Source organism: Drosophila yakuba, chromosome 3R (genome assembly GCF_016746365.2).
Source record: "Drosophila yakuba strain Tai18E2 chromosome 3R, Prin_Dyak_Tai18E2_2.1, whole genome shotgun sequence".
Classification (NCBI taxonomy): Eukaryota; Metazoa; Arthropoda; class Insecta; order Diptera; family Drosophilidae; genus Drosophila; species Drosophila yakuba.
The window spans coordinates 25212975-25234304 of record NC_052530.2 but is presented as its reverse complement, the minus strand read 5'-3'; the positions used below and the strand labels follow the sequence as shown (position 1 = coordinate 25234304).

Genomic DNA, 21330 nt, shown 5'->3' with positions numbered 1-21330 from the left:
TGGGAGATTACTTTTGGTGCGCACTGTAGTCTGAGCAAAGTGAACGCAGATAATCGCTCTCGACTGTAATAACTTGCTTTTTTTTTTGTAATAGCCAAGATATCAAATTTCTGTGGGCCGGGCCTTTTAAGTATTCGATTTCAGGTTTTCGTCGACGGGGGCCTACTGTAAATTGGATTCTCAGTATGAAACCGAACTTCTGCCAAGCTGTGTGGTAAATAATGTTTTTGTGAATCCTTGTTACAGGTGAGAAACTACCCCTTTGCGGAATAAGATGTTTCTATTATGTACATATACATATGTAAAGGAGTATATAAACGACCTGCTGAATACTTGTTCAAAAAAATCCCATTCAGCCGAGCTTCCTTGAAGTTTTCGGGGTGGCAGATGCTGAGAATGCGAATAGATTGTATCTCGTATCGTATCTAAAAGCCATGTGCTGAAGTAGAAACTAGATTTACAAGTATTGGGCGGACCGAAAAGATGGGTTGCGGGGAAGCTGGAGTTTTTCGAGCTCGGAGCGGTGCCAGAACAGGAAACTTGAACTCTACTGCAACCTCTATTGATGAGCAGCAGCGGCGCTGGAAAAATGCGGAAAACCTCTTTTTTGCGTTAATTACGCATTGCACCAGTTCTCGGAAAATCCACACGTTTTATCTGAATTTCATGTAAATAAATAAATAAAACGCGATGCAAACCTTGCAAGCAATGAATCAAAGAGCGCAAAAACATGCATTTTCTTATCATATCGAACTTTGAATTAATACATACATAGTTCAGTTTTATGAAATAAATTGGTAGAAAGCACTCACTTGCGAAATAAACAGCTCTTTGCTTTTTTTCCTGCTGCAAATTTTACTTTTTACATTTTTTTGTTGTTTACCGAACAAACGTTGGTTGCCAAGAAGACTTTTGAACTTACATGTAAGTTTTGCAAATGTCTGCTATCGAATCTATTATATCGGCCGTATCAAACAACTGCTCGTTATTAATGAGACGCAACCTTTTTTATTCTGAAATATTTTGTTTTAAAACAGATTGTAGTTGGTATGATCTAAAATAAGATCTATATATAAGATAATTCTGATAAACTTTTTGAATACCGCCAATCAATGTTCGTACAAAAATTTTGTATCAGAATTGTGTACCTAAATTCCCGCACCCTGTATCATGTACCCTGTACCTAGTACAGCATGGCTTATACTTACAACTTTTACGAAATGGGAGAAAAATAAAAAAATGCAAGCTGAGTCTCGTGCAAGAGAACTTGATACCGGTATAACTAATAAATATTATACATTCATTAGTAACTTAATTTCTAATCAATAACGGTTGGTCGTTTCAAGTTTTTTTTTGATAACAAAGACTTATCGATTACTGCGCGCTTATCGCCGCTCAGCGGGTGGTTTTTTGTGGAGCCCTGGTTGGGGTAAAACGAAAGTTCTGCGCCCCTCGCGAGAATTGAGTTTGGGCATGTCGGAGTCTCCGGGAAAACGGCCGAAAATCGGACCCAGCGATTGCCTCGCCTACCTGCAGGTGAATTGAGTACATCGCGGGGACTGAGCTCTAACAGATTGTGTGCTTTCCAGGGCCTGGGAGATGTCCGCCCGGAGGATGCCGCACTGCAGCTGGCCCAGCGAATCCAGACGGAGGAGGATGAGGCGTCGCAGGCGGACACGTGCAGCGGTGCCAACCAGGCCGCCTTGAATATCAGCTTCCGGGTTTACTACCATATAGTGCACAAGTATGAGCTGCAGGACACGCACTTTGGGGATCTGTTCCAGCGTCTCACCAGCGAGCAACCCACTGCCTTCCTAATGCTCCAATCCATTCTGCTTACCGATCACTGGAAGCGTCTGGATGCTGCACTGCTGGAGGAAAAATGCACCACTGCCATAATTGAGGCTCTGCAGCGGAACAATCCCAGTCTGATGGCCGTGCTCAAGGCCACAAACTTGCTGGTAAAGAAGTTCCCCAAGCTGCAACTCCTTCCGCTGAAGCTGGAGCACTTCTATCACTGCCTGCAACGCCAGACGCAAACGGGATCCCGCGAGGAAACGCTGACGCTGTACAACCACTGCTGCAAACAGCCAGAAAGAGCTTTCTCCTACTTCCGCTTGATTGTGGAGTTCTGGCCATGGACCAATCGCAACAAGTACTATCTGCTGAGCGGTGCCCTCAACTCGCATGCCCTGCCTGATCTCTTGGCGGCCACTAATCAAAGCGAAGAGGAGTTCTTCAATGGCCTGAGGCTCAGCCTAAGCTATAAGGGACTTCGGGCAGCCAGTCAATATCCTGTGAAAAGCTTGAGCAATCAGCGCTCCCCGGCACTACTTGCTGCCAGTGTGGAACTGCTGCTTAACGGAAGTGTGGCCGAGATACAGAACTTTCATTCACAGTGGTTCCTGCGCATTCAACAGCGCGAGGAGTTGTTTGAGTTGCTGCAAGCAAATCCTCAGATTGTGGAGTTTCTGGCCTCCGAAGAGGTAAGGTCGCCGGGCGATCAATTGCGTCTGATTCTGATCTTTAGCATGTTCGCCAAGGAGATATATGCTACCTCCAAGCTGCACTTCTTCAAGATCAGCACAGAACTGTTGACCAACTGCAGCCAGATGGAGACGGAGGCGCAGCTATTGATCTTTCGTTTTCTGGTGGACAATCTGGGAAACTTTGCCGTCGAAGATTGTCTGGATTTCTTTCACAGCTTTGTAGAGCGACATCGCTGCCTGGAAAGCTCAGAGTTCCGGAACACGATGCTGGGTAAAATGCCCACGATTATCAACCACACGGCCAAGCACTTTCATAAGGTGCTCAAAGCGGACAGCGGAGTGGGCGGTCATGCATTGGCCCAGAATATCAAGCGATTCTTCTCACATCTTCAACAACTGATTGAGCGTGACATCCATAGCGAGGTTTATCAACCGAAAATCTTTGCCCTCAAGTTGCTGGAAATCCTGAATCGGTCGCTATATGCGGAACAAGTCACAAAAAATGCCAAAATGTGCAGTCCACAGCAGAATCAGCGAATGGGAATTTTTCTCCTGGAGCACGGCGTCTATCGTCCAAAGGAAATGGCGCAACAGCTTTTTGATACCCTGAACAATCCACAAGGTTTCGATGATGCTTTGGACCTGACAGTGTCCCTGCTTATTCAGATGGGCCATGTGGACAGTGAAAAGTGTGTGGACCGCTGCTTTGAGCTGTGTCACACGTCTGATATGGACGAATGCTCCTTGGTTTCCCTCTACGCACAATTGGCGGTTAAGAAAGATCAGGCTGGAGCAAAGATATTTGATGAGTGCCTGAAGCAGCTTACCGGCCAATTAGATACGTTCTTCGAAGATCCTTTGCAGACTGCCAAGAGTGGGGGACATCTCTTTGGATATCTTTGTGCATTGGACGAGGTGGTCAAGGCTGGTTTAGCAGTGGAGACGCCTCTGGAGGAATTGTTGCCATTGCTAGAGAGAATTCTCAGCGGCATTCTCAAGTTCCTTAATGTGGCCAACGCCCGGCGGCAGGAAAACGCAGCCACTGCAGCCAGTTTCCAGGACATGGATGAGAGTCTCCAGTTGCTGGTCAACGAAAGCTCCTTCAAGTCCGATGGCCAGGAAGAAGCTTGTCGAAAGTACTTACTGATGAGCTTCTGGTTAACATTGAAGGTGAGTAAATATAAATCTAAAACTTTATAAACTAATAGATTATATTACGTTCTATAGGGCTGTTGCGATCTGGCCACCAGCATTGGGTGTTCCCAACTGCAAACCTCTGCAAGTACAGTAAACACAGAGGCTTTGCGTCGTTGCCTCAACATTAATGTGTCCGTTCTGACGCTTTGCCGGCACAAAGGAGCCATTGAGGCGGCTGGCTTAAGCATTGGCAGACTTACCCGTGCCATCACCAGTAGCCTGGAGAGCAGCGATTCGGGTTTCCAAATGCTACACGATTGTCTAGAGCGGGAGCTGCTGACTGAGAGCCGTCAAGTGAGCACTACGCGACGTGGCGCCGGCTTCGCCATAATGTTTCTCCATGTGCTAAAGAACGACAATCCACGACAGCGGCTGTTGCTCCATCGCGCTGTGCAGCAAATTCTTAAGAGGCTAAATGAAAATCGATCCGCGGAGAGTGTTGCCATTGATAGCAAACACGATCGCTGGGAGGCACTGGTACTGCATTACCTTTGCGTTCTTGTGCGCGACACAGAACTGAGGCCTGCCATGAGCAAGTACTACAATGAGATTCTACTGGTGGCCATGGAACATATCACCAACCCCGAATGGACCATTTCAAATGCGGCACTTCAACTTTTCGGTGCCAATCTGGGCAAACTGGTGGGACAGCGCCAGGCTACCGAGTTTGACACACGTCCCGCTTGGGAACCCAGTGAGCTGGACTACGACGAATTGGGCTGCCTGCTACCGAAGGCCTGCGAGCACATGCTGAGGTGCTGTGATCGCCAGGAGGTCACGTCCTCCATAATACTCTTTCTGGCCTTCCTGTCCAAGGTCGAGCACTTGCGTACATCGGGCGGCAAAGAGCCGAATCCCCTGCTAATTCGCTTCCGCCGACTCAGTTGGCGTTTGTTGCGGCACAAATGTGATCAAGTCCGCCAACTGGCGGCCACGTGCTTTGTGCGATCGCACGAATTCCGCTGCGATCTACCGGCGGCGCTGCTGGCCAGCGCCAAGTTGGCCGCGAATCTGGAGGAGGAGAACTTCTACGAGGGACTAATTTACACCCTGACTTCGGGCGTGCTGAAACTAAAGCACGAAGCGCGGCATGTGTGGAGCGCGGGACGTCTGGAGGGATTCCTCGAGGAACTGCTCACAGCGCTTGACGTCACGGAACGAGTTCGTCGCTTCAAGCCGTACACACGGAACGTGCTGCGGGAATTGCTTGGACAGCTCGGTAGTATGGATAAAGCGACTCTCGTCGATTCCCTCGGCTAACATTAGCAAATCTAGTTTTATCTAATCTTACATTAAGCCAAAAAGTCATATTTCCTTGTCAACGCTTTTACAACTATTCAAATGACGCATTTAATGTTTGTACGCAGTAAACGTAACGAAAGTATCTACCAAACAGGGATTTCTAATATAACGAATGAGAAAATTAACTAACCGCGCGATCAGCTGAAACCCTCGCCGGACTCCTGCTCCATGGCCTGCAGTTCCTGTTTTTCCAGAGCCTCCTGCGCCATTTGCTGCAACGTGCGACTGAGGATGTTGCGCAGGATGTGCGGCTTGCAGTGCTCCTCCAGCCAGGGGATAATGCCGGTGGTCAGCTGCTTAAAGTTCTCCATGGGTATGTGCTGAAATGTCTCGAACATTTCCTCCATGATGGCCTGGAACTACGGAGAGGGAGTGATTCTAGAGATTTTCAAAGAGCAAGGAGCTCTATACTTACCACGTTAAACTTGGCCTCATCCGTGAGGCGTGCCTCCTCTGGTCCTGGATTCGCTTGCTGATGCTGCAGCATGTTCTCGTAGCCGTTTTTAATGATCCGCAACGCTGTTACCTCTTTCTGTAGCGCCGAACCCTCGTCCTCCTGCTTGAGCTTCTGCTGGTTCAGGTAGCCAATGTACTCGATGGACTTCTGCAGGATCAGGGCCTTGCTGAGCTTGTAGCCGGAGGAGTCGTTGGGCTGGCAGCGCGGCACCAACTCCTGTAGGCTGTCGTAGCCCTTCTTGATGGCGTCCCGCCGCTTCTGCTCCGCCTGTGTGTGCGCCTCCCTTCTCCGTTCCTTATAACTCAGCGTGGAATTGGCGGCCGTGGAATGGCGCGCATCGCCGCTATCGTCGTCGTCGTCTGCGATACAGAATAGCAACATGAGACACAGACACAGTACAATGTAATAAAATGCTGCTGATAGCGAGTAATTCAATGCCACTGCTTTATCAGCTGTCCCCGCCTCCACACTCTTCGCCAACGTGACCGATCTTGACCAGCGTTCGCCCACCTGTATTGTGCGCCGAGGAGTTCGGTGTGTGTGTGCTGCCCGCACTGCTGCATCGCGAGTAGTGCTTGTTGCTGTGATCCTGGTCGTGCTCCATGCCGAAAACGTCTTCTTTGGTGCCCAACGCGTTGTTATTATCGCTCATCGTCAACTGCGACGTTTTGGAATTCCCAAAACAAAAACACCAGCAACGGTGTGACTGTCGTGGGGTGTCGAGAAAATCCTCAGCTATCTGATGGTCACACTTAGCGTTGTGCGATAGTTATAAATTAAGTATTTTTATAAGATCTGTATATATTAATTGTATAAGAGGTAAATGACTTCCAGAGGAAGTGTCATAGTTCTGATGTATTTCGCGGTCTATTTTAATTATTATTTTTATTTAGTAATATGATATTCTATAGTTTAATAACATGGAAGTCTTTATTTTGTTGATATTATAATGATTTATTAATAAGCAGCACATTATATAGATTAAAGTAAGCTTTTATCAACAGAAATAACATAGAATTAAAAAACTTAATTTTTATTTATTCTTGTAGGAGAGTGTAAGTGATGGTAAGCTCAATCAAGGAACGATAGTTGTATCGATATTTCGGGCACCTCTACCGGTCCGGATGATGACTTTTGCGTTTTTTTCTTGTTGAACTTTGCCGTCGTGTCGCTTTCTTCGGGGTTATTGCTTAAATTAAGCGGGTTTTTGGGCTATAATTTGTGATCGACGGACGCACAAGGAATCAATCATGGGCCTGCTGTACGCGCTGCGTGTGAGGATCATGAACTTCATGATTTTCTTCCTCATCATCATCCTAATGCCCGGTCTGCCGCCGCGCACGACCTTTCCCTTCAAGGACTATTCGTAAGTGCCGCCCGCTTCTATTGACGTAATTCCCGCCCTAATCCTTGGAGAAATCCCCCATTCGTATAGTGTGACCCCGCCCAAAGACCTGAAGGGCGCTCTGGAACAGAACTTTCACCTGGAGGGAGCGGAGCGACTGCTGGAGGGGCGGGTCTACGGCCCGGAGTGCCTGATAGCCCGCAACAACGAGATCTACACCGGCATCCATGGCGGTGAGGTCATCAAGCTAACCTCCAACCATGTCACTCATGTCACCAAGATCGGCCAGCCCTGCGGTGGGTTTGCGAGTTCATTTATGCGAATACAGTTCATAATACTAATCCCCCTTGCAGAGGATATCTACGAGGAGTCCAGGTGCGGCCGTCCTCTGGGACTGTCCTTTGATACGCAGGGCAACAACCTCATCATCGCCGACGCCTACTACGGCCTGTGGCAGGTGGACTTGGGCACCAACAAGAAGACTCTGCTGGTCTCCCCCGCCCAGGAACTTGCCGGCAAGTCCATCAACCGCCCTGCCAAGATTTTCAACGGCGTGACCGTGAGCAAACAGGGCGACATCTACTGGACGGACTCCTCGTCGGACTTTACCATCGAAGACCTCGTCTTTGCCAGCTTTGCTAACCCCTCCGGCCGGTGAGTTCATCGTATATTTTTGCGTAACTCTCTAACATTGCTAGTTTCCAAAGTGATAGCTGTTTTGAATAGAGCTACAGTGAGACCTCTTTAGATTAAATTTGTGTATTTAAGAAAGGTTTTTATAAACCTTATTATTATCTTAATGTGACCCACTTTAGATAATTTATAACATTTGTATCAGACTCGAGGGATTCACTTAATTAATCTCAATTAAGATTCCACGCTTTCCTCACTTAGCTTAATTCTTATAATTAAGGGACAAGTTACAAATGTATGACTGTGAGACGAACGCAAACCGGTTTCTTGATCAAGTCCAATGCTTACACTAACGGCCTGTGCTTTCTTTTACCTTTCAGTCTCTTCAAATACAACCGCGCGAAGAATGTTAGCGAGGTGCTGCTGGACGAACTGGTCTTCGCCAACGGATTGGCCCTCAGTCCCAACGAGGACTTCATCGTGGTAGCCGAAACAGGAGCGCTGCGTCTGACCAAGTATTACCTGAAGGGAGCAAAGGCCGGTCAGAGCGAGGTGTTCGTCGACGGACTGCCCGGTTTGCCCGATAACCTGACGCCCGATGCCGAGGGCATCTGGGTGCCGTTGGTTCAGAGCGCGGATAGCGAGCATCCTAGCGGCTTCACCCTGTTCACTCGCTTCCCCAGCGTGCGCCTGTTCCTGGCCCGCCTGCTGGCTTTGTTCGAGCTGCCCTTCCGCTACCTAAACAGCGTCTATCCGAACAAGTTCTCGCAGCGATTCGTTCACTTCGTGGGCCACATGGAGAGCATCACTGTGCTGGCGCCCAAGCGTAGCACTGTCGTGCGTGTGGACTGGAACGGCAACATTGTGGGCTCCCTGCATGGCTTTGACAAGTCGGCCGCCACGGTTTCACACGTCCTCGAGTTCCAGGACTTTTTGTTCCTGGGCTCCCCCACCAATCAGTACCTAGCGCGCGTGAAGTCGCCAAAGGCTAAGCAGCCCACGCTGAAGGTGCGCAATGTTCGCGTTGAAGGTGATGGTTTGGAGGCATCCATTGGTGTTCCACCCAGCACAGCCACTCCTAAACCCAAGGCGGCACCCAGCACCACCACTCCAAAGCCCACAACGACAACTACTACGACCACGCCGAAACCCACTACCACAACGACAACGACGCCAAAACCCACTACCACAACGACAACCAAGAAGCCAACGACCACTACCACCACCACGACTACCACACCTAAGCCAACCACTACAAAGCCGCCGGCAACTAAGCCATCTACGACTACAACAACCACCACCACTACTCCTAAGCCAACTACTACTACTACTCCAACGCCCTCCAAGCCGAAAGTCAAGCGCACAGTGCCTGAGAAACCCGCGCCCGTCGAGGAAGATATCCCCTCGGACACACAGCCACCTAAGAAGGAGAAGCTCAAGGTTATCAACAAGCAAGGCGTCAATGTGGAGCTCTAAGATCGCAGACGCATCAGCTTTCTCCTAAGTTTTCGGGGATATTCCCAGGCGCGAGATTAGTTTCTTCACGTAGTCAAAACCTATTCTGATTATTATCTTTTCCCTCCCACATCTCAACCATTTTTTGGGGAATATTCAATGGTTTCTTATTTATCATGTCCCAACTCGGGCCAGTCGAGGCCAGTTATTTTTAGTCGAAATGTAGCTAAATTCAGACTAGCCGAGGGCCAAGCTCAGATGATCCTCGAAGGGCAACGCTTTATATGTTTTAGACTAACATATAATTCTGTTTTGCTTAAAACACTATATACATTCCATTACTTTTTTGCAACCGCAAGTGCATTCCATGTAGCTAAGTTAAAAGTAAACAATGCCCCTAAATTGTTGAACTCGAGCAACTATTGATTTTGTACTGATTTTTTCTTATTTTCTTATTAAAAATAAAGGTATTTTGTAAAAATATACGTAAGCCTAATGAGGTTGGTTGTCTTAGACTAGCATTAAATTAAGATTAGCCGATTAGCAGATTAGCTATCACTAATTTGTGGACACCGATTGACTGATCTTGGCTCGGCCAGCCGGCTCCTTGGGATCCGTCCAGGCCCAATCGGCATAGTGGACGCAGCGTCCCAGTTCCTCGGAATACAGCTGCGACTGCGGACAGCGCTGGAGACGAGCCCGTGTGCCCTGCTTTTCGCACACCCAGTAGGCCGTGGGATCCCAGTAGTTGCGGAACATGCGGTTCACCTCATCCAGACCCTGGCAACTGGGCTCGCCATTGTGCTCATGCGGGCGACGCTTCTGAATGGGCAGATGTGCTGATGCGGTTGCGGTTGCGGTGGCCATCTTCTTCAATTGATTGGGTTTTTTTTGGCGAGTTCTGAAATCAAAAACCGGAACTGAGCATTAGACCACGATGTCAAGGCATGATCGTCGCATAAATTTACTATAATTCTTGGCGCGGCATTTGCCCCACATATTTTACTGAATTAAATTTTTTCCCTTTTCTCTTACCTTGTGCTATTTCTTGGTGGTTAGTTATTTTTAACGTCTAGCAGCCTGTTGCTCGCTGTTGCTGAGTTATTTCACTTCTGATATGTCATACCGAATCATTTCCCGCTTAAATACCATTCCGCCGGACGACGTCGACGCCGCCGTCCGCTGCTTGGGCATAGATAGCGTTGGTAGTGTCTGGTTCGAGGGCCGATTCCCAATCCGATTCCTACGCTTTCGTCGTTGTCGGGCAACGAGCATTTTTTATCTACGTACGAGTATGTATGAGGCCCACGAATTTGCACGGTGCGCGGACAAACGGCATCGCCTTGATCTTGAGGCGCCCCAAAGGGTGGGTGGGGGTCTCCTGGGGGATAAGACCGCCTGGCCACCACCAAATGCCCGGTCGTGTGTCACGTGTAGTCGTCGTGGTCGGGGGAATACGCCCAGCGCAGACTGCCGTAAATTTCGCACAAAAAACGAGCGCAAACATATTTGGAGAAAAAATTAGGTAACCAGCTCTCAGGTTGAAACCACTTGGTGCACTGAGAAAAATACTGTGCCAAAGAGTTTGTTTAATATTTTTTAAATTTCATGTTTGCTTGCCTAAAACTTTATCAGTATGCTCATTGATTTATAAAATAAAGGAAGTTCTTATTAAATATTATTGTGCTGGCTAATTTCTTGCCGTGTATGAGTTTCCTGTCTAACTTCCAAGGGTTGAGTTGAGGTCAGAGTGCCGGCAGTGTCTTGTGAGCAATGACGCCATCGGAAAATGTCAACAAATGCATATACTAGTTGGCACACACTTGAATCGACTGTCAATAAACCCCGGCAATCCAGTAGTTGGAGGTTTAGCCCGTAAGCCGCCACGACTAGCAGCCAGATCACGCATCCGCCATGTGGTCCGCATGACGAGCCCCCCATATTCAAGGCGCTAGTCGGTAACTTTCCCCTCGGCTGGAGTCCGTGTGTCATCAGTTCGCAGTAAATGCAGGCAATGAAGGTGCGACACCTTATCACCTAACGAGCTAATCAGCCAAAGCCCAGACGTTTCTTACTCCGGTTTCGTAGGCGTACAAGCCATTAATTGATTGGCGAACTTTATTCACGTGATCACTCAGTGGTTGAGTTTCTTTTGGGCCCCAAATGGCTTGGGGCATAGCAAACTGGAAATAGTTGGATGTCTGGCGATTATGCGCGCACGTGGGCAGCTGGTGGTCAAAGTCGCCGGGGCCTCCGGAGCACGAGCTTCCAGGCCGGTCTGGCGATCGAGACGTGCTCGATGTGAGGTATGTATGTCTATTTTAAAAAAAAAAAAATCAAAAAATCACGATCGAGTGGGGGATCGCCAGTGGACTTCAAGGGGAATATCTGCCGCATGAGTCTGACATTTCATGAAATGCAGAACGTGTTATCTCGAAAACCCGAGGAGGGAAGTATTTCATAAGCGTTATCAAATTATAACGAAATTTAAAATACTACACCCATAAACTAATATTAGACCTCTACTAACTCGCTGATTAGATCCATAAAACGTTAAACTTTCTTTCATTTCAAGTCATAAAGTTACACTCTAGCATTCCATGGACTTTGGTTACTTCGTCACTGGAATCGAAAGAGATATTTCATAATTCCCATTTTATAATTGCTAAAAATTCCAGCTGATACCTCATCCAAAGCTGAGTTCAAACTGGAATAATTTCAGTTTGTCACGAGCCGTATTTAAAAAGTCTCATTAAAAATAAATGTATTTATACAAGTACGTCACTGAATTCGAAAGGGAATATTCCATACGAAATTTCGGCTAGACGTAGTCTACATATTTTGAAACGAAAGAAATGAGAGGCTATCTATAAAGACTCAACAAATGAATATTTGCAAATGACCTTTAAATGATACGTCACAATGAGACGACAAGTTTCTGTAGCCACTATTCAATATGAGCCCATTTTCACATTCACTTGTGTTGCTATTTATTGGGATAGTTTATTAATTTTCATATAATATTTTAAAAATAAATATAATTTAAATAAAACTGACTGTAACCAGTTAAAAGTGCTATTTTTACGCCCACGATTCGAACAAGTTCACCTTTGTGAATTGGCGATGTATTCCACATGGCAACTAGAAACCAGTTCAGCATATGATGTTGGAAACATTAGATAAGCAATATTTTTCCATTTCGTCACCATTTCGCCAGGAGCACGTGAGTTGCGCGTCCAACAAAGTGCTGAAGGTTATAAATATCTACTAATTGATTACTCATACATGGGGGTATATCGTGAAATTTGCGGGCTTTCTCGCCTCTCGAGCGTTGAGTAGTTTCGTGGAATGACGTCGATTTTTGTGCGTATACATATATGCGGTGGGTATACAATAGTATTCAATGTGTTATTCGTATTCAAAGATATGCGTTTTGCATTGTTCATTTCTTATGGCTGCAACAGCAGCGCCACGCCCCCTAGGATCCATCGCGATGGGCGTTCGCGTGTCTTGAGGTTAAAGGTCCACACGTAAGTGTTGCCCCGCGACCTAAAAGCACCAAAGAGACATCAGTCAATTAGGAAGCGGGAGGACAAAGAAGTGGACGGGCGGACGGGTGTCGTGCATCTTGGGGAATGTCACCCACCTGGTCTTGTACAAAGGACACTCGTAGACGCGCTGCAGCTCCTGCTTCTCCTGCACAATGGACTTGATGTAGATGACGGGCATGGCGCAGAGCATCTCTTTGGGGCGCAGGGCAACAATGGAGTTCAGCTGGCAGTCCCAGCTGGCGCCATCCATGTACAGGTCGTGGACAAAGGCGCCCTCCATGGGCGGCAGGCTATCCGAAGGATGTGCAGAAGGGCAAGCAGAGATGCACTTTAAAATCGTGTAAATGCATCCTTAAATATAATGGCACTTTTAAGGAGTAAGAATTTAAGCTGTTCAATACCAATCATCTTAAAAGTAAATTTTTGTTTGGAATGCTTAAAAAACTAAGATAGAAAGCTCCACCTACGTGACATCGTCCTTTTGCTTCTTGGTGACATCGCAGCTTATGAGCATCCTGTCCAGCGGCAGGTCGTGTTTCCGGGCACTCTCCTGCATGATGGCGGTGAGGAAACTTTGCGGATTAAAGAGTCCGCCCAGCCAGATGGCGCAGGGTAACTTGAAGTCATTGAGCCAACCGGCCAGCTCCTTGATGCGATGCAGCAGATCCGCAAACCAGGACTGCAGGCCCAACATGCTGGGATAGGCCAGTCGGGCCCAGGCAGCCGGCACATGATCATAGAAAATAGCATGATCCAGTCGCTCCATCTCCTGGGTAATGGTGAGTTCGCCCCGCAGTCCCAGCATCAGTTCACGCAGGGATCGTTTGATTTCGCGGATCAGCGCGTTCATCCGTTCGCATTCCTGGAGAGCCACCACCACGAATGGCGTCTTGCGTTCCACGCGATTGAGCAGAGCCTGCAGATTGAACTCATCCTGCAGCTTGTCCAGAAAGTCATCGATCATGATCTTGACCAGCTCCTCGCGCGGTGCACCGCAATGGGAGCTCAGTTCGGATTCCCGCGGCTGCAGCTCGAAAATGGTGCGCAGCAGCTGCTCGGAAGCGGTGGTCAGGAAGCCAATCTCCGCATTCGGATGCAGACCATAGAGCAGCGGACTCTCCTCCGGCAGCATTTCCGTAATGTACGAGTGATAGCCCTCGAAGTCGAGATTCGGCGGCGCTGGAAAGCCGGGGCACAGCTCAAAGTCACCGTCAATGAGATCCTGCTGCAGGAGCTCCTCCAGATAGGTCTGGCACAGCCGGCGGTCCCAGTCATCCGTGATGTGGCCACCGTACATGATTTCTCCAAAGAGATAACGCAGATCCTCCCACGGAATCCGATTGCTGCCCTCCAGATAGTTGTGCAGCACATTGGACGAGATGGTGAGGTCACCAATGTTGAAGGGGTACACCTTGTTCCAGCCCTGGGGTCCAAACTTGCGCCTTTCACCGGCCACCGCATGAAAGTAGCAGAGGGCGAACAGGATCGACTTGAACTCCGCCTCCTGGGTGCACGTTTCCAAGGCGTCTTGCGAGAAGTTGTCCCACGCCTTGTGGAGATTGGCTGCCATACCCGATGGCGGTTCATTTACCACCTAAAGAGCAAACTTTGAGTTATGTTATGAGTTGAATGGGATACGGAATAAACCTGCCTTCAAAGAGGATTCCAGGATGCCCTGTGGAATCACGTGGTACTGGGGATCCGGAGCCGGTTCTGCGCTGATGAAGAGACGGAAACTGGACTCACCCCGCGACTCGCTCTGCAGCACAATGCGCTCGATGAGCTTCTCCAGCGTGGGCAACCAGTTAACCACCAGGTGGATATTTTGCAGAATGACCCACTGCTGACCGGACTCCAGTGCTCCCAATATGGCCTGCTCGGCCAGCAGCTCCTGTCCCTGGCCCAGTGAGATATTGACCAGCGTATCGGATTCCGTATGGAAGCCCTGCCGCTGGCCATAACGCTCCACATCCCTAATAGGATCCACACCGGGTGACAGGATAAAGAACGCCGGCGTGGCCGCATTCAGCTCCTGAAAGATGGCACCAAAGGGTGGCGTTTGGATCTCGGCATACGCTCGACCCATCGTCTGCTCCACAAACTGGCGCATGGCGTAGGTCATGCGATCCGGCCTCAGTGACCGGATGATGCACAATTTCTGGAGCGGAGTGCGATGCTTCCATTCGCCAGGAAATTGCTCCCGTTCGGGAGTATCGCTGGCCATGAATTTCCGCCAGCGCTTCGTGTAGTTCTCCATGTCCTTGTCAATGCCGTAGAAGTGTTCGATCAAGGTCAGGGATTTGATACCGCCCCAGGCACTGCGACCCACAAAATCCAAGGGCGACAAGGTAGTGGGATCGTGGGGGAATCGTAGCAGAAAGTCCGTTTCGTCCTTGGCCACCTGTTCGGCGGCTATAAGGATGCGCAGGGTCATGTGCGAGGTGAAGGTCAGCTTGTCCGCCTCGAAGAGACCCCGTAAAGTGTAGCGATACGTCTGCAAGGTAATGGATTCCACGAGATGGAGAACGCGCTTCTCGTAGTTCTTGGATTCCGAGGCCATGGCAATAGCTTGCCGAAATACGTGCATAAAGGACTTCAGCGAGAACTTATAGATGGGATTTATGCGACTGAGATCGGTGAGCACGAAGTACAATATAGCCGCTCTTTTCGCAGCCGATCGGTATATATTCCGTGTATCATCGATCTGCAGAGTCGTCACCCTGGCCTCCCGCACCTTTGCTTCGATCTCGTCCACAGTTCGCTTGGTGTTCTCCAAATTGATCACCAGTGCATGATCGTCCAGCACATTTTCACCCGCTGAAGCTAGCCGGGCCAGAAGCTCATCCTCCAGAGCCTTTAGGGATATCTTAAATTTGTTTTGCTGTACAGTGACTTCGGTTTTCATCTGCTCCAGATCCGGTCGTTCAATCTTGACCACCTCGGCCAGAAGCTGTTCCTCTAGGCCATCCGGCGTGACCGTAAAGTTAATCAAAGTGGTCTGCGCTTGCATTTCGGGTTTGTAGTGCGGATTGGCCATTTTGGTGTGCAGGATGAGCCGGAAGTTGGCATGGAACTCGATCTCCTTATCGCCAATGCGCAGATAGCGTCCTTTTTTGATCAGTGCCCGGCTGAGCAGTGGCTCCAGAACCGTATCCATTGATTCCTCAATCTGCTCGATGAGCACCGTGTCCCCCTGCGAGATGCTCTTCTCAAGCGCCTCCAGGAAGCCCTTCTGTCGCAGGCGCAACACCACTAGGTTGCATCCAAAGCGATTTTTGATCCACTTAATGCCCTGACTAAAGATGATATCTAGATTTTGGGAACATAGGTTATGCCTACACTTACAGTTGGGGATCAATCATCAGCGGCCATCTGGTGGAGTACTGCAGTATGGTGGCATTCTCCGTCGACATTCGGTCCATGGGCAGACCCTCGTTGTTCCAGGCGGCTATCTGGGCGTCATCCGAGAAGAGGGCCAGAGTATCCACACCCTCGGTGTGTGGAATGTGGGGCTGTTTACCCAAAACGAGAGTTTCAGCTTAGCAGCAGGCAACCTTGGCAAGTGAAAGTGGTTAACTCACATCGATTTTGCGAAAGTTGGGCAGCCACATCTTGTGCTGCAGTTCCTCACGATAGCGGCGCGTGAAGCAGCCCACGTACGACAGGAACGAGGAAATTAGCAGTATATCTCCGGGCAGGGTACCAATCTTGGCCAGCAGGCTACGGATAAAATAAAGGGTTGGGGGTGGTAAGTGGTAAGTGGTAATTCCCTGCTTTTGATGCTAACAAATCGTATAAATTACAGTAGCAGCAGGAAGCTTAAGGTTGCAGCATCCACCCGACTTCCGCCAGCAGCCTGCCTCTTCGCATCTCCGCATCTCCGCTGCATTTAAATTTAAATGAGGGGAAATTGAAAAAATAATGATGTCGAAGGAGGAAGTAGCCGGAGTTGTTGCACCAGCAGCAGCCTTTGTTGCTGACATTCCCAACCAAGCTGGATGATGGGTGGGCTCACGGGCGAGCTTTAGTTGCAGCACCAGCTTCAGCTGAAGTGGTTGCATAAATTATCGGAAATTGCTGCATGCCAACTCTTATTGAAATATTTGAGCTTATTATGTCAAAGCTGCTTGGCGCAGGGGGGAGTGGTGAGCAGCACAACTTTTTGTAGTGCTTACTTAAGCTATTTTCAATTAGTAAGCCCTTAGTGGTGCCCTCTTCACCGCCAGACGCACTCAAAAACTCAAAATGAAAATGACAATGATTTATGCTCATTTATATGCACATTCATATGCTTAAAAGAATAATTGAATAATCTGATAATTGCTCGGAGGATCAGAGACCTCATCAAAAGGGGGGTGGCACCTAAAATAATACCACACAAATTCTTGAAATACACAAAACTAACGCAGCTGCATGGATCGTTGTTGATTTAAAACCCTGGCAGGGAATTTATATGCACGCCACTGCCTGCCATTTGTGTGGCATAATTGTTTTTTGCTGAAAATATTGTGTTGAATTTTGGGTGAAATACCTGTCAGGTGACATAAGAGCATTCTCATTTAGAACGGATAGAATTTTTCGAAGGCAGCCCGACCAACTATGCCAGCAGCACCAACAATAACAACAATAAGTTGGCAAACAAATGCGAGTATCCTGCAGGATCCTATTAAATGTGTGTGTGCGTGTGTAATGTCATTGTCAAATATGCAGAAATTTATATGCAAGTCAGAGCAGCTTACACACACCCTTGTTGTACCCCATACACCACTCATCCACACACCTGTCCGAAAAGGCAGCCCAACGCCACCCAGCAAAGGTACAAACAATTTGCCGTAGCGGGTCAAATTATATTTTCATAAATATTTGAACAATTCTCACTGGCAAGGTCCAGAATCGAGGCTGTTGCTCCTTTGCCAGCAATGCATTCAATAACCAAGGATCGCCCATGCTCACACCTACATACATGCACATGTGGCACACACACACACACTACACACATAGTGCAACCCTACGCAGTTGGGAAATTTTTCATTTTTCGTAATTCAATACGTATTTCATATGCATTTATATTCGGACCCAGATCCCCCGGCGATTTAGCTGCTGACGCAGCCCATTTTGTAGGAGTTGAGTTGTTCAGTTTGTGTGCGGACTCTGCAGTTGTTTAGGTGCGAAAAATTCAGTACTTTGCCACCCCAAAGCACCCAAAAACACCCGAAACACCCAAAAACCCCCATCATCATCATCATCGGCATCGATGGACGCCCTTTACGGATTTTCTTTTGGCTTGCACGCGCACTCAATTGAATTTCAATGAATGCAACCAGTCGTCAATGGGCAGCCAAAGGTGTCGGAGTGCTCTGCGTGTTGTATGAATGTACAAATGTACAAGTGTACGAATGTCCGAATGTAAGAGGAGTGGTACGAGCTATATTGCCATTGACATCTATATGAATTTGATTAAGTTTTTGCCCACTGCTTATTGCATGTGACCTGATGGTTTATATAATTGATAGTTGGGCGCCCCACTGCTTTTGGTCTTTCGCATTGAATGAGAATTTTGTATATTCATGACCCCGAAACGATTGCCTTTTCATTAGTCTCCCCATTCAGGTGCCATTAAATCGTAACGCTTTTGGCACAAGTTTGGTGGTTACTGATAATTTGGCTCTTTGAATAAGCCAAGATAAACCTTATTTCGGGAAATGATGGCACCTGACAATAGCTTTTCTGGGAATATTGGCACGAATTCTGGTTTTCAGATATTTATAGCCGCAAAAATAAAAATTTTCGGTTAATAAAGGAAAACAATTACATTTTTTTATTCCTAATTACCAATACTAACCAACCAAATCACTTTTTGACCGACTTTGTTAGAATAATTTTTGGCCAAATTTTCGCATTTTTTGTAAGGGGTAACATCATCAAAAATTGCAAAAAATTTGAAAAAAATAGAATTTTATTTTCAAAACACCGTTCGATTGGAAATTTTATCACGAACTCAACGAGGTATGACATTCCATACTCGGATCACTATTTCGATTGCTGTGTTCAAAATAATGACAATTATTTACGAAAAAAAAAGAAAATCGATTTTCGCCAAATTTCAATATTTTTTATTGGTATTTTCGGTATAATTTGACTAAAAATGGTCAGAAAGCGAAAAGAATTACAGTTTTTTACTCCTAATTACCAATACTAACCAACCAAATCACTTTTTGACCGACTTCGTTAAAATAATTTTTGGGTAAATTTTCGCATTTTTTGTAACATCATCAAAAATGGCAAAAAATGTAAAAAAATAGCATTTTTTTTTGAGAACACCGTTTGATTGGAAATTTAATTACGAACTCAACGAGGTATAACATTCCATATTCGGACCAATATTTCCAATGTTCTGATCAATATACTGATATTTATTGTCGCAAAAACCAGAAAAACGATTTTCGGCCAATATTCAAATATCATCATCAAAAATTACAAAAAATGTGAAAATTTTTAATTTTTTTTTGAAAACACAGTTCGATTGGAAATTTAATTACGAACTTAACGAGGTATGACGTTCCATATTCGGACCAATATATTCAATGTTCTGATCAAAGCAGTCTCCCCATTGAGGTGCCATTAACGTTTTTGGCCCAAGTTTGGTGGTTAGTAACCACTGGTTACTGATAATTTGGCTCTTTGAATCAGCCAAGATAAACCTTATTTGGGGAAACGATGATGGCACCTGACAATAGCTTTTCTGGGAATATTGGCACGAGTTCTGGTTTTTGAATATGGTAATTTTTGATTTTGACTGAGATCAAACAGAATTCTCATTATATGGTACTATAACTAGCTAGGTAATATAATAGCGAACATTATCTGTAAATATTATTACATTCGTGTTTCAATTTTTTTGGTAATTAGGTAATTAGTAGTAATAATATGAAAGCCACAATGACAAATGAATGAAAAGCGAAAAAGGAACTAAAAGTAACTGAATGCACATACGAAATATTTTGTGTTACATTTGTTATCTTTCTCATTTGATATTCTACATGAAAAGTTCATTTGCATTCATTTAATATAGAATGTAAAAACCAGAGCACAGTAATTGTGTTTGAGCTGAAGCTAAAAGTTATGGAATATTTAATAAAAGAGAAGTAAATTCTTATTTTTGCTCTTTCCAAGTCTACCAAATGAAAATAAGAATATGATGTTTCCTTTGAAAGGTTTTGTGTATACAAGCTTACTTTATTTACGGTCGAAACGGAAAATGCTTGACTTGATTGCTAATAAATAAAAGCCATAAATGAATTTTGCCTAAATAGAGAATATTTTTCAATAATGTTATGTTTTCATAGGTATACACAAGGATTTGCTTACAAACGCAGCTCCGCTATAAAAGTAAATTATCCATATGACACGCATGAAGGCATGTTGCATGCCTCGAGGCGCTTAGATATATCATGTAAATTTTCAGCTATTCACCGGCTGCATCAGTGATTCCCATACGTAATCCATTGGGGGAGCTGCACAAAGCCCACGTTTCCATCAGCCATGTCCTTGGAAATCCTAATAGGCTTTGACTCCTGCTCACACGCTGCCTTCCACCATCTACCATCCTCTTACCCAGAACCACCCACCATTGTGGCAACTTTCACACTTGTCAACTGCAATTGTTGGCTTGTTAGGCAGGTGCCTTGCACCTTGGCACGACATTTTCGTGGCTCACATCATCAGGAGGAGCTGCAACAGATGGGATTAGCGCCAACGCCTTCAACCCACTTGGTATGACAAGTTTGCATATCCCCATTTGGAGTACGTGCCTCCGGCTTGGAGCTGCTTAAATGCATTTCGGTTAACTGCCAATGATTTTTGCAAATTGCCGTCACTCCTGGCGGTTCATTGCCTTCCGACGAGTGCGCAATCGAGTGAATGAGCCGGGTTCGGGTGCCCCGGAACACTCTGCGCCAAACGGGAGCGGATAAATACAATTTACGGCCCTTTATTGCCTCGATGGCCCGCCAGTAAGCGGAGTTCTCATGCACTTTGGAAAAAAAAAACAAGAGAGAACGCTATAGTCGAGTTCCCCGACTATCTGATACCCGTTACTCAGCTAGTGTAAGTGCGAAGGACAGGTTTCGCGGTTTGTGGGCGTTAGAGTGGGTGTGGCCAAAAGTTTTTTGGCGAATAGATAGAAATTTACAAGACTAATACAAAAATGAAAAAATATCAAAACATTTTTCAAAAGTGTGGCCGTGGCAGCTTTGGGCGGTTTGTGGGCGTTAGAGTGGGCGTGGCAAAAAGTTTTTTTGCAAATCGATAGAAATTTTCAAGACCAATACAAAAATGAAAAAATATTAAAACATTTTTCAAAAGTGTGGGCGTGGCAGTTTTGGGCGGTTTGTGGGCGTTAGAGTGGGCGTGGCAACATGAATCGACAAACTTGCGCTGCGTCTATGTCTCTGGAGTCTGTGTGCTTAGTCTCAACTTTCTAGCTTTTGTAGTTCCTGAGATCTCGACGTTCATACGGACAGACAGACGGACGGACAGACGGACAGACGGACAGACGGACGGACAGACGGACATGGCCAAATCGACTCGGCTATTGATCCTGATCAAGAATATATATACTTTATATGGTCGGAAACGCTTCCTTCTGCCTGTTACATACTTTTCAACGAATCTAGTATACCCTTTTACTCTACGAGTAACGGGTATAATAATAACTGGGGAGCAAATTGCTAAACGCTTTATAAAGCTTTTTCAACATTAACTCGATATATTAGCAATAAACGTTTATAAACAAAAGGTTTAGGGTAAGTATCATAATAAAAATTATAATATATCAAAATACGTTGGTTACTCTGGTATCAGGTTTCCTAACTTAAGGTGCCCGTTTCAAATAAGTTATAT

At 46.5% G+C, this 21330-nt stretch overlaps 5 protein-coding genes across 5 annotated transcripts in view; 2 read left to right on the top strand and 3 right to left on the bottom strand.

Annotated features, from left to right (window-relative positions):
* Positions 1–1304: 1304 nt before the first annotated feature.
* On the top strand, positions 1305–5079 carry LOC6538276. Its single transcript, XM_002098767.4, has 3 exons — positions 1305–1536; positions 1590–3659; positions 3717–5079. Exons 1-3 carry the CDS (start codon positions 1474–1476, stop codon positions 4944–4946), a joined length of 3363 nt encoding a protein of 1120 aa, XP_002098803.1. The 5' UTR covers positions 1305–1473; the 3' UTR covers positions 4947–5079.
* On the bottom strand, positions 5012–6145 carry LOC6538275 (max-like protein X). Its single transcript, XM_002098766.3, has 3 exons — positions 5956–6145; positions 5404–5804; positions 5012–5347 (listed from the first exon to the last, which is right to left on the bottom strand). The coding sequence occupies exons 1-3, from the start codon at positions 6095–6097 to the stop codon at positions 5126–5128; spliced, it is 765 nt and encodes a 254-aa protein (XP_002098802.1). The 5' UTR covers positions 6098–6145; the 3' UTR covers positions 5012–5125.
* Positions 6146–6570: 425 nt separating this feature from the next.
* Positions 6571–9363, top strand: LOC6538274 (adipocyte plasma membrane-associated protein). Its single transcript, XM_002098765.4, has 4 exons — positions 6571–6811; positions 6881–7086; positions 7144–7444; positions 7804–9363. The coding sequence occupies exons 1-4, from the start codon at positions 6696–6698 to the stop codon at positions 8897–8899; spliced, it is 1719 nt and encodes a 572-aa protein (XP_002098801.1). The 5' UTR covers positions 6571–6695; the 3' UTR covers positions 8900–9363.
* On the bottom strand, positions 9281–10019 carry LOC6538273. The gene is made up of 2 exons (XM_002098764.3): positions 9914–10019; positions 9281–9779 (listed from the first exon to the last, which is right to left on the bottom strand). The coding sequence occupies exon 2, from the start codon at positions 9743–9745 to the stop codon at positions 9437–9439; it is 309 nt and encodes a 102-aa protein (XP_002098800.1). The 5' UTR covers positions 9746–9779; positions 9914–10019; the 3' UTR covers positions 9281–9436.
* A 1832-nt stretch (positions 10020–11851) lies between these two features.
* LOC6538272 (dynein beta chain, ciliary) overlaps positions 11852–21330 on the bottom strand; it is a 29590-nt gene continuing 20111 nt past the window's right edge. The window contains exons 28-33 of the mRNA XM_039376920.1: positions 16011–16149; positions 15775–15941; positions 14081–15725; positions 12897–14023; positions 12525–12719; positions 11852–12427 (exon numbers count right to left, since the gene is read on the bottom strand). Coding sequence (XP_039232854.1) covers positions 12328–12427; positions 12525–12719; positions 12897–14023; positions 14081–15725; positions 15775–15941; positions 16011–16149 — 3373 coding nt within the window. The 3' untranslated portion in view covers positions 11852–12327. The remainder of the gene's footprint in view (positions 12428–12524; positions 12720–12896; positions 14024–14080; positions 15726–15774; positions 15942–16010; positions 16150–21330) is intronic.